Source organism: Staurois parvus, unplaced genomic scaffold, assembly GCF_062004578.1.
Source record: "Staurois parvus isolate SC_StPar_1 unplaced genomic scaffold, SC_StPar_1.0 ptg000214l, whole genome shotgun sequence".
NCBI classification, from domain to species: domain Eukaryota; kingdom Metazoa; phylum Chordata; class Amphibia; order Anura; family Ranidae; genus Staurois; species Staurois parvus.
In genome coordinates this window covers 298279-316596 of record NW_028318010.1, presented here as the reverse complement: position 1 = coordinate 316596, position 18318 = coordinate 298279, and the positions used below count along the sequence as shown (strand labels likewise).

At 40.2% G+C, this 18318-nt stretch overlaps 1 protein-coding gene across 1 annotated transcript in view; it reads left to right on the top strand.

The window, feature by feature from the left end:
• The window catches only part of STK40 (serine/threonine kinase 40), a 68291-nt gene that overhangs the window by 37358 nt on the left and 12615 nt on the right, over positions 1 to 18318 (top strand). Inside the window, exons 7-8 of the mRNA XM_089678977.1 lie at positions 13043 to 13158; positions 14223 to 14367. Of these exons, the coding sequence (XP_089535103.1) occupies positions 13043 to 13158; positions 14223 to 14367 (261 nt within the window). The remainder of the gene's footprint in view (positions 1 to 13042; positions 13159 to 14222; positions 14368 to 18318) is intronic.

Sequence of the window (18318 nt, the reverse complement as noted above, 5' to 3'; positions counted from 1 at the left end):
GCTTATGCCTTAATTAAAAGGTGGTCGCCATTTTATTGGGGATCTGAAATGAACCCGAGCAATTAGCAGGCATAAAGTCTCCCCACACATAAATAAACAGATATGTGAGTGGAAAGACTATATCCTGGTGATGATCAGTAAATATTTAGCATATTGTCTTAAAAAATATATATATCTATATACCCCTAGTAATAATAATAATATATTAAATCGATATGGCTATAATACTCAATGGATCATATAAAACCATATAAAAAATCATATGAAAAAAATTATATATATAGCACATAATAGTGAATGGATATTTAAATCCTAAAAAATATTGAAAAAATCATGTAGACATAATAACTTTAACAAGTATTGTTATGATCGCATGGTTAAATGAATCATGTAGACATCTATCTAGTATGCGTCCCTTTCGCCAAAATTGGGTCGTTACTACATATGTACGTGCAGTGTGTCAGAAAAAAGACCTCTCTCATAGTGCAGGGTATATATGCTATGTCAGATCAGCTATTATCTATATAACAGTTGATGTCCACTTCAACATTATGTCCTAAAGGGACCATGGATTTCATTTCGAAAATCCATTTCGTTTCTAGACGTGAGACTTGTTTTGATTTATTAGTGCCACGCCAGTGATGTTGTGCAATATCAATCCCCATAAATTTAAGGGAAGAGGGATCTTTATGATGAAATTCCTTATAATGTTTTGAAAGTGAGTGCTCACGGAACCCTCTTTTAATATTGTATACATGGTCGTGGAACCGGTCACGTAGTCTTCTGGTCGTCCTGCCAATATACTGTTTCCGACAAGGACATTCCAGAAGATAAACCGCGTGCCGGGTGTTACAAGAAATAAAGTTGGAGATGGTGTAACTTTTGCCTGTTGTAGTCGAGGTGAAGGATTCGATTTTCTTTTTTGACATTCTGCTGTGTTGACAGATCTGACACTTTTTCTGCACGGAAAAAAGCCTTTTAGATTACTAAATAGGCTCGGACGAGGTGGGGGGTCAGTTATGTTAGGTGCAATCGTATTGCGTAAAGGCGGTACTCTCCTGAAAACCACTTCTGGATTGGTAGGTAAAACCCCAGCAAGGATAGGATCCGCTCTGAGTACCTCCCAATTTTTCTTCATTATATTGCGTATAGTTTTATGTTGAATGGAATATGGAGTAATGAACGGGCAGAACAGACTCTTTTTCAAGGTAGGTGGTCCTGAGAGCATGTGCTGTCTGTTCATACGGGCAACATTATCAATCTCTGCATCTAAAGTGTCTGCCGTATAGCCCTTATCCAGAAACCTCTGTCTTAAAATTTGTGCTTTGTTTTGATAAGTATCAATTTCAGTGCAGTTACGCCTGATTCTCATGAATTGGCTCCTAGGTATACCCGCCAGCCAACGTGGATGGTGGCCGCTGTCAGTAGGGATGTATCCATTCCTATCCGATGGTTTAAAGTACGCTTCAGTGATGCAGTAACCTCCCTTGTTGATAATGGAGATGTCTAAGAAATTAACTCTGTCTGTACTGTATTCGTAAGTGAGATGGATATTTAAATTATTGTTATTCATCGTGCCAAAGAAATTTACCAGGGCAGTTTCTTCTCCCTGCCATAATAGGAGAATATCGTCTATATACCTCTTATAGAAGAGCAGTTCTGGCCATTCCATGGAATAGATGTTATCTTCCTCCCACCTGGCCATAAACAGGTTGGCCAGGCTGGGGGCAAACTTGGCCCCCATTGCAACGCCTCTGGTTTGTAGATAAAAAGTATTGTTAAACCAGAGGTAGTTATTACTCATTGCAAAATTTAATAGGTCAAGAATGAATGTTTTCTGGGTTATAGAGATATTCTCTGCTAGACCCAGGTAGTAATCTGCTGCCATCATACCATCATTATGATTGATGTTACTATATAACGAAGTTACGTCAGCAGTAACAAGGAAAGTTGTAAGATCGGGGTCCCAATTGAGCGTACTTATTTCATTTAATATCTGTTTGGTGTCTTTGATGTAAGATGGGGTGGATGTAACCAGAGGTTGTAAAAAGTAGTCGATGTACTCACCAACTTTAGAACATAGCGAGCCAATTCCGCTGATTATTGGTCTACCTGGGGGATGCATGGGGTCTTTGTGTACTTTAGGGAGGTAGTAAAAAACTGGAAGTCTTGGTGCCTTAGGGCATAAATAATCTTTCTTTTTTATATGGCACCCAGTTCAGTCTAAGAAACCACGCCACAATTACAATTCTCCTCACCAACAACAACATAATCATAATAACAATAAATTTTCCCATCAACAACAATACAGACAACCAGGAAATCAAAATTACTACCATAGCACGCCTAGGAATCAAAATTACTACCACAGTACACCTAGGAAAACCCAAGGCCCTCGACATCCTAACTCCCATCATAATGGACAATCTTATCACTCCCCACAGAGAAGAGTAACTTATTCCAATACTCATAATCATGGGAATTATAACTATAATAAAGACCATAATCATCATCAGAATGGCCCAAATAACCACAACCATCAAAATAACAATTATAATACAGATTCACAACCACGTCCACATTTTTTAGGAGGGGGATGCACAAGAAAAAGAAGTGCAAGTACAGAGGATGTAGAGGAGGAAAGAGGGTTAACAGACCCAAAGAAAAGGAGAACATAACAGGTAAGGGCATATACAACCTAAGTGGTACTGTTTTAACAACACAGGAACTTAAGGTTTTAGACAAAGGCTTAAAGTACGCACCCAAATCGAAACTTAATAAGTTTCAAACCTATGTGGACATTCACAAGTTCACAAGGAAATTGTCAATCAAAAGACACTTTATGAGTAATCCCATAGGATCCAGTAATTCAACTAATAACTCCCATCATACCAATCTCAGAAACGCATCTCTATTTAACCCCCCACCATACAAACAATCATATATCAATATTTTCAGGGAACTAGTTATCAAGGATGTTGAAGCGATTAGAATAAAACAACCACGCAACCCTAAGGATCTTGATATAGGCCTCAAATCTCTACTAAATAACAAAGATCTTGTTATTCGGCCCGCAGACAAAGGGGGAGGCGTAGTGGTTTTGAAGAAAACAGACTATATCACTGAGGCCTTAAAAATCCTTGGCGACAAGGACACCTATACCATACTCCCAAAAAATCCGCTCATCGCATACAAGAAGTCTCTGAAGAGCCTTATTAAACTGGGGTTCGACCATCATGTCATTAATAAAAAAGAAAGAGATTATTTATGCCCTAAGGCACCAAGACTTCCAGTTTTTTACTACCTCCCTAAAGTACACAAAGACCCCATACATCCCCCAGGTAGACCAATAATCAGCGGAATTGGCTCGCTATGTTCTAAAGTTGGTGAGTACATCGACTACTTTTTACAACCTCTGGTTACATCCACCCCATCTTACATCAAAGACACCAAACAGATATTAAATGAAATAAGTACGCTCAATTGGGACCCCGATCTTACAACTTTCCTTGTTACTGCTGACGTAACTTCGTTATATAGTAACATCAATCATAATGATGGTATGATGGCAGCAGATTACTACCTGGGTCTAGCAGAGAATATCTCTATAACCCAGAAAACATTCATTCTTGACCTATTAAATTTTGCAATGAGTAATAACTACCTCTGGTTTAACAATACTTTTTATCTACAAACCAGAGGCGTTGCAATGGGGGCCAAGTTTGCCCCCAGCCTGGCCAACCTGTTTATGGCCAGGTGGGAGGAAGATAACATCTATTCCATGGAATGGCCAGAACTGCTCTTCTATAAGAGGTATATAGACGATATTCTCCTATTATGGCAGGGAGAAGAAACTGCCCTGGTAAATTTCTTTGGCACGATGAATAACAATAATTTAAATATCCATCTCACTTACGAATACAGTACAGACAGAGTTAATTTCTTAGACATCTCCATTATCAACAAGGGAGGTTACTGCATCACTGAAGCGTACTTTAAACCATCGGATAGGAATGGATACATCCCTACTGACAGCTGCCACCATCCACGTTGGCTGGCGGGTATACCTAGGAGCCAATTCATGAGAATCAGGCGTAACTGCACTGAAATTGATACTTATCAAAACAAAGCACAAATTTTAAGACAGAGGTTTCTGGATAAGGGCTATACGGCAGACACTTTAGATGCAGAGATTGATAATGTTGCCCGTATGAACAGACAGCACATGCTCTCAGGACCACCTACCTTGAAAAAGAGTCTGTTCTGCCCGTTCATTACTCCATATTCCATTCAACATAAAACTATACGCAATATAATGAAGAAAAATTGGGAGGTACTCAGAGCGGATCCTATCCTTGCTGGGGTTTTACCTACCAATCCAGAAGTGGTTTTCAGGAGAGTACCGCCTTTACGCAATACGATTGCACCTAACATAACTGACCCCCCACCTCGTCCGAGCCTATTTAGTAATCTAAAAGGCTTTTTTCCGTGCAGAAAAAGTGTCAGATCTGTCAACACAGCAGAATGTCAAAAAAGAAAATCGAATCCTTCACCTCGACTACAACAGGCAAAAGTTACACCATCTCCAACTTTATTTCTTGTAACACCCGGCACGCGGTTTATCTTCTGGAATGTCCTTGTCGGAAACAGTATATTGGCAGGACGACCAGAAGACTACGTGACCGGTTCCACGACCATGTATACAATATTAAAAGAGGGTTCCGTGAGCACTCACTTTCAAAACATTATAAGGAATTTCATCATAAAGATCCCTCTTCCCTTAAATTTATGGGGATTGATATTGCACAACATCACTGGCGTGGCACTAATAAATCAAAACAAGTCTCACGTCTAGAAACGAAATGGATTTTCGAAATGAAATCCATGGTCCCTTTAGGACATAATGTTGAAGTGGACATCAACTGTTATATAGATAATAGCTGATCTGACATAGCATATATACCCTGCACTATGAGAGAGGTCTTTTTTCTGACACACTGCACGTACATATGTAGTAACGACCCAATTTTGGCGAAAGGGACGCATACTAGATAGATGTCTACATGATTCATTTAACCATGCGATCATAACAATACTTGTTAAAGTTATTATGTCTACATGATTTTTTCAATATTTTTTTAGGATTTAAATATCCATTCACTATTATGTGCTATATATATAATTTTTTTCATATGATTTTTTATATGGTTTTATATGATCCATTGAGTATTATAGCCATATCGATTTAATATATTATTATTATTATTACTAGGGGTATATAGATATATATATTTTTTAAGACAATATGCTAAATATTTACTGATCATCACCAGGATATAGTCTTTCCACTCACATATCTGTTTATTTATGTGTGGGGAGACTTTATGCCTGCTAATTGCTCGGGTTCATTTCAGATCCCCAATAAAATGGCGACCACCTTTTAATTAAGGCATAAGCTTCCCCCTTTTTATATGCACATTCCTATATGCATTTTTTCATACTTTTATACTTTTATATTTTTATATTGGTACACCTGCTAGGGGTTTGTACCCGTCACTATATTGATCCTGGCATTGTCCGTTTGCTAGGAGTGATACATAATGGCCATCAGCTCAGTATGATACCACCTAGACTGTTCTTTAGCTTTAGCTGCGATCGTTCGGCTCGCGCATGCGCAGTTGAACGTCGGCAGCAAGCTTTCAAACCAAGAAAATGGCCGCCGGAACTCTCGCGCATTCGCAGTGTACCGCGCGCCGACCATTTTTAGATGTTCACAATATCACTGGTAATATGGCGCCCGCGCATGCGCACGAGGCCAAATAGCCGACAAAATGGCACCCGCGCATGCGCAATAGGCCGAAGAACGGCGCCAGGACACTTTTTGGCGCAATTTTAGGCTACAAATAGCAGTAAGGAGACGTCAGGCATGCATGGCATCACCCCTACAGGAGATGTGTTATTACACGAAGCGCGTCTAGGAGGAGCCTCTGCACGCCTTGACGTTAAGCCACCGGATCAGGAGGTCCGGTGGCCATCATCTATATTCACTGGTCAGTGTATTTAAGAGCTCATTTACACTATACCTGTATAGGTACTCCAACCCTGTACGTTTACTGTTTTATCTTAATGATATATACTCAATAAATACTTTTTACAATACTACACCATGAGCATTCTCATCTCTACTACCTGGCACTGAGCCTCCACATCTCAGCCCAGCATTCTAGGAGTCCACCCAGGCAGGACAATTTGGGAAATTGGTCCAGATCAACTTCTCTGGCAGCCGTCACCCTATCCACCACCAGAGGGCACCTTTATCATCAGGCTATACCTTCATGGGACCTCCGGCTTCATGGAATTTCTATGTGCACATTAAATTGCACTTCCGGTGAGTGGGCAATTTTTCTACACCTTCATGTTAGGATGCTGGAATATACCCATTTGGATTGAAGTCGTTTATACTCCATCACTGGAATATACCTTTTTGGACTGATATTATATTACCTTGGACTGTTTAACATCCAGTTTATGGGATTTTTCCATTTCTGTCATATTTCGTCATACTTTAGACAGTGTGTTTTATTTATATAGCGCTGCACACCCTATTTTTATGGTTTACGTTAAAGTTTATTGCATCTACAAATTGTGTGTGTGTGTGTAATATATACTGGAATTTTTTAATTTTTGTTTATACTAGTAATGGCGGCAATCGGCGACTTCTTACGGACTGCGGCGGGAATTCTGACATTGGGTGGGAACTAACTGCCACTGACATCCCCAGTGACACCAATACAGTGATCAGTGCTAATCAAAATGACACTGGGCAGGAAGGGGTTAACATCTGGGGCAATCAAAAGGTTAACTGTGTTGCTGTGTGTTTTTGTTACATTGTGTGCTGTTTTACTTGGAAGACATTCTGCTTTGTCTCTCTGCTGTGCAGAGAGATACAAAGCAGCATGTCCGTGCTGCTAGGAGAGAGACGTGTTTTTACTGCTGCTGCAACTTGCACACTGTACCCTGGCTCTTCACCTTTATACTCCTGTGCTGTTTAACGTGCCAGGAAGACACTGAGCTTTGGAGAACCGTTGGTCTATTTCCAGAGGAAATCAACCTAGGCGTACAGTTTCATTTTTAACCTCTTCCCTACTGTGCTATAGCCGAAAGACGGCTACAGTGCGGTTGTCTAGTTCTGGAAGGACGTCCTCCCAGAACATTCCCCCTGCGCGCCACTGGTGGTCGCGGTGTCTAAATCTATGAATCTCTCTGCTTCAGAAACCAGAATTCACTGGCTGGATATGGTTTATGCTATGAGATGTAGATGGCTCAGACATACTATAACCTCATGTCTCATGGTTAGGTTCTGTCTTTTTCATATCGAGGACAACTCTACTAAATCTGTGCTGCTTGTGCTTTTTGCCATCAAGAAACTATTTTACCAGATTTTCAAGGTTGCCACCTGGTCTTCTATTTAACACATTCTCTTAAATTCTACCAGGTTGATATTTCTGCTTCCTCCCATGCTAGCTTCAGATGCAGTGTCCTTTTTTAAGATGATCCTTTGAACTGCAGGCAATTCCCAGCTCTTTTGTTCATTTTTTTTTTTAGGGCCTGTTAATGTTTTTTTGTGCATTGTTACCCGCCTCTCAGTTAGAATGTGGGGGTTATTTACTGAAACTGCATGATGCAAAATCCTGGTGCAGCTCTGCACAGAAACTAATCGGCTTCCAGGTTTTATTGTCAAAGCTTAATTGAACAAGGTGAAGTTAGAAGCTGATTGGCTACCAATGTAGAGCTGCACCAGATTCAGTTTTAGTAAATCTCCCCCTTTTGTGTTCCTCATTGGATGAGAGAGAGAGAATTAGGATTTGTTTATTACAATAATAGTGTGGTGCTGAATGTCAACATCCAAATAAAATTGTGCACAGAAAGTATGCAAACAATTGAACTTAACATAAACAACCTCTCAGCTTTGTGCCAGTGTACAAGATAAAGTTCAAAACATGTCAGGTAAAAGATAATAAAAAAAAAACCCTGAAGCCTCCAAAAAGAAATCCATAAAACATTTGCAAAGTGCTTGTATGCAAGTGATGTATGTCCACTCCAAACTCTAGTGCTTGCCAATTGCACACAACACCGCTGTGATTGCAAAGCTGCTTACCAGAAGACCATGACCCACTTTGTTAGAGTGGTTATAAAAACTGTATTATTGGTCATGAAAGCTGTATTATCAAGTGTTCTAGAAAATTACACAGCGTTCATCTAGGCAAATCTGCTCCCTGGAGATCCCGGCCTTCCAAAACCTAGAGCAAATATACAGACAAAGCTGGGTAATACACAGATCTGCAAATACTTCTCCCTCAGGTAAGGCTGTAGTGACATGCAAGTGAGAGCTATTCTGAGGGAAGTGACCCCAATAGTATAAGATCCTTTTAAAAACCCTTAAAAAAACCAAAAAACAAACATTTACATTAAATCTCCTGATGGATAACAGCAATGCATACAGATACAAGCAGGGATTCCACTATCAAAGATTCATAGATGGTGACTGGCCGGCCAACCAGCATGCATCCTAGATCTGCCCTTTTTTGTACTCCAGTAAGGAACGCTTGGTACTGCTTTTCTACAAACCTAGGCATGCTGGAAGTTATCCTGCACTGGCCTACAGTATTTTTGTTAGCTAGGTGGCAGTAAAGTCTATAGGTTATACTGTCTGTGTAGAGAGAAAACAGGTGACGCACACACCTAGTGCATTATCCAAGGTTTATTGTAAGAGTGAAAGAATAATAAAGACATACTCGCAGACGAAGCATGTATCTAAAAAGCATAGAAAAATGACAATGGCCACAACGGCAGGCAAGGTGTTCTCACTGTCAGTGCGGTCAAATGGCTGACGCGTTTCAGGGACGAATCCCTTTCCTCAGAGCTGATGACCAGCCTGTATGGAGGTCAAGTAGTAAATAACCAGGGCCAGATGCCTTGGGAGCAAAGCTCCACCTCCTCTACTTGTTCTAAGATGAGGGGTTGGAGGGGGTTATTTAAAGTGCAATCTTTTGTAGTTTTTATAAACGCATATACATACATATATACACATATACAAAGATACATACATGCACTAGGAGACAAAGCAAATAAAAATTATTAAAAATACATGAATATAGCACCTGCAAATGTAGATAAATAAAAAAATTTTTTAAAATAAAATGTATAAACATAATCTTAGTAGTAACACTGACAATGATGATAAAAATATTAGTAAACATCATAAAAATAAAAGTAATAAGACTAGTGGATAGTGGATGATTATCAGTTCAAGAGTTATGAGTGTTAGGAGGTCCTTCTAAAGGTCATTCATTTTATCCATAGACACTCTCTTCATTTCATGTCTTCTAATGTCCCTTCCCCCCCCCCCCCCCCCCCCCAACAGTCCAATATCACTACACAGCACTCACATAGCGCCGACAGTTTGCTCAGCGCTTTTACGTTTGAATAGATCTATATGGTCTACAGCCACACTCATAACTCTTGAACTGATAATCATCCACTATCCACTAGTCTTATTACTTTTATTTTTATGATGTTTACTAATATTATTTTTATCATTGCCAGTGTTACTACTACGATTATGTTTATACATTTTATTTTAAAAAATGTTTTTATCTACATTTGCAGGTGCTATATTCATGTATTTAATAATTTTTTTTATTTGCTTTTGTCTCCTAGTGCATGTATGTATCTTTGTATATGTGTGTATATATGTATGTATATGCGTTTATAAAAACTACAAAAGATTGCACTTTAAATAACCCCCTCCAACCCCTCATCTTATAACAAGTAGAGGAGGTGGAGCTTTGCTCCCAAGGCATCTAGCCCTGGTTATTTACTACTTAACCTCCATACAGGCTGGTCATCAGCTCTGAGGAAAGGGATTCGTCCCCGAAACGCGTCAGACATTTGACCGCACTGACAGTGAGAACACCTTGCCCGCCGTTGTGGCCATTTGTCATTTTTCTATGCTTTTTAGATACATGCTTCGTCTGAAGATGTCTTTATTATTCTTTCACTCCTACAATAAACCTTGGATAATGCACTAGGTGTGTGCGTCATCTGTTTTCTCTCTATCCAGTGGCTGATTTCCCCATCTGAGGAGGGCTTCACCCCTGAAGCATTTCCTTTGGTTGTCGCTGTCCTGGTACCCTTGGCTTCCCTTTTTGGCTGTGCATATCCTGAGGCGCTGGAGAGTACATACGATATACTGTCTGTGTACCTCCAGCAGAAAAGAATTGAGTGAGGTGAATGCAAAAATCCAGGTTTTTCCACACTTTCTGTTCTGTGGACATTTTTACTTAGTGTTACTGTTGGAGCGTTTCCTTCACTTTCTATCAAATGATATGACTGGAGTAAAAGGAAATCTCTTAATAGAACCCCAGATACCAGTAAAATCTGACACTCTAATCTATCCAAAATTGTAATGTTTTGGCTATGGGTACTTTACACCAGCCAAAAGATGAATTTTAAGATATTACACACAGAACTAGAGCACTTCTGAAACTTGTAAAGTCACCCGATCTCTTTCCCAGACCCCCCTAAGTGACACACAGCACCCTTCATGTTTTCTGTCTTCTGCTATCCCACCTAGTGCCCGGGACCCTCCATGGCAGGTGCTGTCCTCACCTAGGTTGTAATGTCACATTAACCACTTCCCACCTGTACAATGTCATGTGACATCCTGAACTATCATCAGTTATACCGGGATGATGCCTACAGCTGCAGGCATCATCCTAGTATCAAACTTTTTGGCAGACGATGCAGAATAGTGTAAAAGCAATCTGAGCAGCTAAATAACCACTTGATCGCTTTTACATACAGCACTTTCCACCTCCTTCCAAGGCTCTCCCATTCCACTGGGAAGCCCAGGACTGAAGCCAGCGGTGTCTCTTCCGCTTTCACCAGGATGTAAAGAAGCCATTACTAGCTTGTTAAAACATCTGCTCAAACCAATTTCAGTTTTATCAGATGCTTTTAAGGGCAGAAGAGCGATCTGGTCTTGTAATAAACCCCAGATGTCTCAGTAAAGCGGACCGGTCACTGCTCTAGCTAGAAACGTGATTTGGGGGGGGAGGGAGAAAGTATAAAAATTAGGCAAAAACGAATGCATACATCATAGCGAAAGCAGTGTTTCTAGCACCAGACATCCTTCCGTAACTGTAAATTGGTAACCTGTAAAGGCTTTCAAAGTGTTGCTTTATGGAGATTTTTTAGGTACAGTAGTTTGGCACCGTTCGATGGCTGTAGGCAGTTTTAAAGCGCTGAGCAAACTTGGCGATATACAAATCCTGTATAATAATAATAATCATTGTAAAGCATGTTGGGTATCTATTTAATCGGCATTTAAATCTTTTCTAGAAGTGTATTGTTCTCCCAAAAATTTAGGTTTAAAAAATGAATACCATGTGACATAAAAATTGCAACACCTGCTGTTTTATTATCTAGGGCTTAATGTTAGTAGTTAAGAGAACCTGTCACTATAAACATACTTAAAAAATGAAATGTACACCCAAGCACGTAAAGCACTCACAAAGAGGATAGGACATTAAAAACAAGATGCCAGAGTGTGGAAACCACGTCAACATGCAACCCTGGCAGATGACACGTTTGGCAGGGTTGCATGTTTACATGCAGTTTCCACACTGTGACATCTTGTGTTTTAACCACTTCCTGTCCGGACACTTTTACCCCCTTCCTGTCCAGGGCAATTTTCAGCTTTCAGCGCTATCACACTTTGAATGACAATTGCACTGTCATGCAACACTGTACCCATGTGAATTTTTTACCATTTGCTTTTAGACAGATAAAGCTTTATTTTTTTTTTGCTATGTAAATGAAAGTCCAAAAATTTTGAAAAGCGTTTTTTCTTATAAAATTTTGCAAATAAATAATATTTCATCCTAAATCTTGGCCAAAATTTATTCCGTTCTTTTATCTTTTTAGTAAAAAAAAAAAGCCAAATTTGCTTATAACCAAAAAATTATTTTTAAACTTTTTTTTTTATTTTTAATATTTGTTTTTTTTTTTTTTTATAACATGCTGTCACCCTAGCACCTGTACTACTTGTGTGGGGTGATTTATATATAGGATGTAAAAGCAATCATTTCTCCTTCTCCGTCTGCATTCTTGTAGCCATTGAGAACTACTGAGTGAGCTGTGATTGGTCACAGCTTGTCACATGGTACAAGGCTGTTGTGAATAGCCTTGTACCATGTGACCTCTGATCATTCAGATTTCACCCATAGTAAGCAATGTCACACGTGACATCTTGCTTACTACTTTGCATGTGATCACTGATTGGCCAATCAGTGATCACATGATCGGGACCTTGTACAGAGGTCCCGTCCGACGATCGGTGTTTCACTGTGTCCAGAGGACACAGCGGGCACTGGAATCGCGGTGCGGTTTATAAACTGCCACCCGACCCTGCAGTGCCACCGTCCGGCCGTTTATATACAACGGCCGGATGGGAGGTGGTTAACAAACTTTCCTCTTCTGCCTTTGTGAGTATTCACTTGGCATTTATTGGATTTTACACAAATCGCTGGTAATGCACTAGTTTGTGCCTTCCTGTTCTATTGTTCATGGCATGCCTTGTTACTAAGCAACCATATTCTCCCAAAATCATTCGTACAATGCATTTTTCATTAAATAATTTCCTAACTGTGTTCTGCCTCCCTGTAATGTAATGTCCTCCACAAACTACCAGTCCTCTTCCTCCTCTCTTCTCCCCCCACTTGTTTAGAATGTGCAGTTCATGTTCGTTGCAGTCATGCGCAATGTTCTCTGCACACCAAATATACCATGGTCCATAATTTATTGTCCATCTTGAGAGCAACCAAGTGAGGATGTCTTCCTTTTTGTTTGTTGCTGTAATCCATTTTAGAGGGTATTTGGAGGAGGCTGAAAGCAATAGAAGGTACTTCTGTGTTAAGAACATTCTTAAGTAGAATACATATATATTTGTTCATATGTTTCTGTTTTGATCAATTTCCAGAACTCATAGAATAACCATCACTAATTTCTGCCTTGGGAAACACTTGGTGAGTGAAGATGACCTATTGAAAGATCAGAGAGGAAGTCCAGCATACATCAGTCCTGATGTACTTAGTGGTGAGGAACACTGTAAAAGCACCTCTTGTGCCCTTTTTATATTTTCGCTGTCTTGCTCTTCTATTCTTTTCTATTATTCTTCCCTTTTTTAAAATGTATTTATTTTGTTTCTTTCTTGTCCTGTTACAAAAACACTGTGCTGATTCAAAGTTGGAGATAGAAAGTGGTTTATGACTGTGGCTCAGACAGGGATAGGTGGGATGTGACAAGAAAATGAGTTCTGCTTTCTCTTGTTAGATTTTCTATAATATAACTGTGAAGGTTGGCACACTTATTCTGTTCTTAATATGATTATTTTCACTTACTGGTTTAAAGGTGAACTCTAGACTCTGGAACTTGTAGGCATGGAGTAGAATTATCAGAATATTTAAAGTATGGTTTAGGTCAAACAATGCAAGGAAGCAAAATTTGCTGTTTGTGTCCATAAATAGGGATTTTTTTTTTATTTATTTATTTATTCCATTGGTCCTATACTTTTGTATGTGGTTGGTTTAGGGGGTCTTTCACTAACTCTGAAAGCTTTTAAGGAAAAAATTATGGAAAAATTGCAAAATGGTCCGGCCAGCTGGGTTTAAAAGGGAGTGCAGAGCCTGGCAGCGAAAGGATTAAAGCGCTAAATTCCCTGCATGCAAAGTCCCTGAAACTTCCTGGACCACTTGTTACAGTACATTTTTTGCAGTAATCTAATCATATGGATGGATGTCTCTATCGATAATACTGCCCATTCAAATTCATGTGACCGTTCAGCTAGTGAACAGGGGTTTTCCTGGACAGGGCAGTCAGAGCTTTGGGTGTGTATCAAAGCTGAGTTGCTTAAGATGAGGTGAGGTATTGATCGTTCAAATTGAAAGTGGATAAGAGGTAGCATAATATATCATGGTAAAAACAAATCCAGAAGTGTTGTGAGAACGGCCACATATTACGTTACCTGATGTGTATGCATTGTCTTATATCTCTGTTTTTATTCCAAATGTGTTTTTTTTTTTTTTTTTTTTTTTTTTTTTTTTTAATTTATGGAATTCACTTCTGGACCAAAATTAATAGCTGTTTCTGTTGCCTCAAAGGTCGGCCTTATCGAGGAAAGCCAAGTGACATGTGGGCTCTGGGTGTAGTCCTTTTTACCATGTTGTATGGTCAGTTTCCCTTCTATGACAGCATACCTCAAGAACTTTTTCGCAAAATTAAGGCAGCAGAATACTCTATCCCAGAGTGAGTTGAAATTTTATATAAATGAAGAATTGCATTTTAAACTTGTAACTGAAACTAGCCACAGTCTGCTATTGTTTCACGATTACTGTCCAGATCAATCAAAATGTAACAAATAATGTAAAGTGTGAAGGCTTTGTTTTGAAGTTTTCAGTATGTTTTGAGGAATGCATTTGTGCATGTTTTTGGCTCTGTTACGGTCCCTTTTTTGTGTCTTTTAAACTACATGAGTGGTTGTCAGTATTTTTGGGTCCATAGCACCATAGCAGCAGTGTATTCCTTCCCCATACCCAGTAGAATTGCCGGCCATGGAAGGGGTGGTGGAGGAAAAGCACCGCGGTGGTGAGGACGGGTGTACATAGACCCTGTCACTTGTCCTTGAATGAACAAGGATATCTGGGTTATCAACTTTTTTTTTTTTTTTTTTTTTTTTTTTTTTAAATTAATCTCTCTCTCACTGTTAAAGTGATATAATCTGCTCTTGGGTTCCTCTAGGTCTGTCCACATTATGAACAAGTTCAACTCTCCTTGTGTGTTCTATTTCTACTTTTAATTTGGTTTTATAGAAATGGAACATCCAAAACTCCCAGATACAGCAGTAGAGAGATTACTGTTTAAGTATTCAACAGAGGAAGAAATTGGCTGACTCAGCCTAATGGTCTCTACCTATAACTAAAATATGACTTTTTGTTGGACTTGACCATTTTGGGTTGATTCTTCTTAATACATTAATTTCAGATAGCAAGATAGCAAAAAAGCAGTGCTGATGAACTACAGTTATGTTCTAAAAGCTGGAGACAAATGCCGTTGCTAATAACGTTATCCTAATTGTACAGTACAGAACATGGGCTGCATATTCATTGACCTTGGGCTATAGGCTGGTACTTTTAGGAAGTGATTGGACACTGGCAAAGGGTTTGAGGACATGTTTCCTAGGTGTCCCTCCCTATAACCTACCCACCCTGTGAGTCTTCAGTTTTTTGCTAGTAATGAACATCTGCCTTTTGGGGAAAAAAAAAACTTTTAGCTTGATTAGATTAGTTTATTTTAATTTTGGATTCTTCAGTCAACTATTCACTGCGTTCTAATCCCACCACAGAAGCAGTGCATCTGAATTGGTGCAACTTTTGGTAAAACTTTAGAAGCTATACCTGGACCCACATCATGAGGATAGTCTGTGTCTTCGGGAACTGGATCCTGCATGGGTGCTCACCTAAGCACTTGATGCAGCATTGGTCACAGGGTGCTGTACAGGTCCAGGGCCGTGGTCAGTCCTATGGAACCCAGACCCTGGAGAACCCTTGGGAAGTATGCCCACTGTGATGGACAAAGCCTGGACCCTATATAGGTGCCAACAACAAGGATGAGTAAGACAGACAGTTTCCATGTTTATTGAACTGAAACTGTAACCCCCCCCAATCCCTGAATAGTATGTATTTATGTGTTTTTAACACATCGGGAAACTGGGACTGTGTTTGAAACAATTTCACTTTACAGTGTTAACTTTTCAAACTTGGCACTAAAATTCAACCGCTTAGCCTAGTCTCAGGTGGATGACCAGGTATTGCATCACGCCATAGATCACATACTTTACAGCCACTTTTGCCTTGAACCCTTTTATATTAGGTACTCAGGCAATTCCTTTGGCCCTTTTTATCATGAGGGCTTCCATATAGGATGGTCACCACCCAGGTTATTGCCTACTCCTCAGATGTGGTTACCCCATTTCTGCACCCTAGTTCGTGAGTATTGCGAATACCCTCGTCTGTGGCAATGGTGGAAACCAGGGGAAAGGGAGCCTCCGCAAAAGCTCAGGCAGATTTTCATGTTACAAAATGCCCATACAACATTTAAAGGGCTTGTTCACACAAGCAAGGTCATAATGTTGTTTGACTTTTTTTTTTTTTTTTTAAAGCCTCATAACTGCCCTTCAATGCCTGTCATGAATATTACAATGGTCACAACACAGTGCTGTTCGCACAGAAGGGGTACAGTTTTTATGCTTTGTTAAAAATTTAGGCAACATATGTCTTTCATGAGGCATCAATGCTGGTCAGCCACCGCCGTTGATTTCAGTGGTAATGTTCTAAAACCGCACCTAGAGCATTTATGGTATGTTGGTAAATAATTTATAAAGCTTTAACTGGGCATTAGAGGCAGCGGAGTCGTTTTTATATCCCAGAATACACTGGGAAATAGAGGACAAGGACAGAGCAGCACCAGTCACTTTCTGATTGTATTGAGCAGCTGTATGTCAACACGACTTGCTTCTGTGTGTGGGCAACAGCATCAAGTCAGCTAGCAGTACTGACAGTGGCAGATAGAAGCAGAGGTATTGAGCATTGTCAGTGGCAAAGCTTTTTGTGTCATCAAAGTTGTTCTAGACCAAGCTAAATGTCAAAGATCAAAGTACTCTATATTGCCAAAAGTATCGGGACGCCTGCCTTTACATGCACATGAACTTTAATGGCATCCCAGTCTTAGTCCGTAGGTTTCAATATTGAGTTGGCCCACCCTTTGCAGCTATAACCGCTTCAACTCTTCTTGGAAGGCTGTCATCAAGGTTTAGGAGTTTGTCTATGGGAATGTTTGACCATTCTTCTAGAAGTGCATTTTTGAGGTCAGTCACTGATGTCAGATGAGAAGGCCTGGCTTGCAGTCTCCACTCTAATCCATCCCAAAAGTTTTCTAATAGGTTGATGTCAGGCCAGTCAAGTTCCTCCACCCCAAACTCGCTCATCCATGTCTTTGTGGACCTTGCTTTGTGCACTGGTGCACAGTCGTGTTGGAACAAGAATGGGCCATCCCCAAACTGTTCCCACAAAGCTGGGAGCATGAAATTATCCAAAATGTCTTGGTATGCTGACGCCTTAAGAGTTCCCTTCACTGGAACTAAGGGGCCAAGCTCAACCCCTGAAAAACAACCCCACACCATAATCCCCCCCCCCCCCCCACCAAACTTTACACTTGTCACAATGAAGTCAGGCGAGTACCGTTCTCCTGGCAACCATCAAACCAAGGCACGTCCATCAGATTGCCAGAAAGAGAAGCGTGATTGGTCACTCCAGAGAACACGTCTCTTCTGCTCTAGAGTCCGATGCTTTGCATTGCACTTGGTGATGTAAGGCTTGCATCCAGCTGCTGGGCCATGGAAACCCATTCCATGAAGCACTGTAAACACTGTTGCTCTAGTTTCAAGGCCACAAGAAGTTTGGAGGTCTTTAGCTATTGACTCTGCAGACAGTTTGCAACTTCTGCGCACTGTGCGCTTCAGCATATGCTGATCCCACTCAGCCATGAAGTGGTAGACCACGTAAAATGACAGAGTTGCTGTTGTTCCCAGTTGCTTCCACTTTGTTATAATACCACTAACAGTTGACCGTGGAACATTTAGTAGCAAGGAAATTTCACAGATGGACTTACTGCACAGGTGGCAACCTATCACGGTACCACGCTTGAATTCACTGAGTTCCTGAGAGCGACTCATTCTTTCACAAATGTTTGTAGAAGCAGTTTGCATGCCTAGCTGCTTGATTTTATACACCTGTGGAAGTGATTGGAATACCTGAATCCAATGATTTGGAGGGGTGTCCCAATACTTTTGGCTATATAGTGTATTTATAATCCATCTTTCAGATAATTCACAAAATGTCTGCTAGAACACCACAACCTAACCACACCTCAAAGTAGACTATCTTCTCTATCACCTCTCCATTAGGTACGTCCCACTAGAAAAGCAACACTTTTTCAAAGGAGTCTTCAGTGCTTCATAAACGTAACACAAACCTGTCATAAATGCTATAGGAGCTTTAATGAGCATTAATTCTTCATAATCAACACAATGCGTGAACGAGCCCAAACTCGGTGACGATGCTTCCCTTGCATCGGAGCAGGACCCTATTTTAACACCAGTCTCTGCATGCATGAGATAGCAACTAGAAATGGATGCAAAGT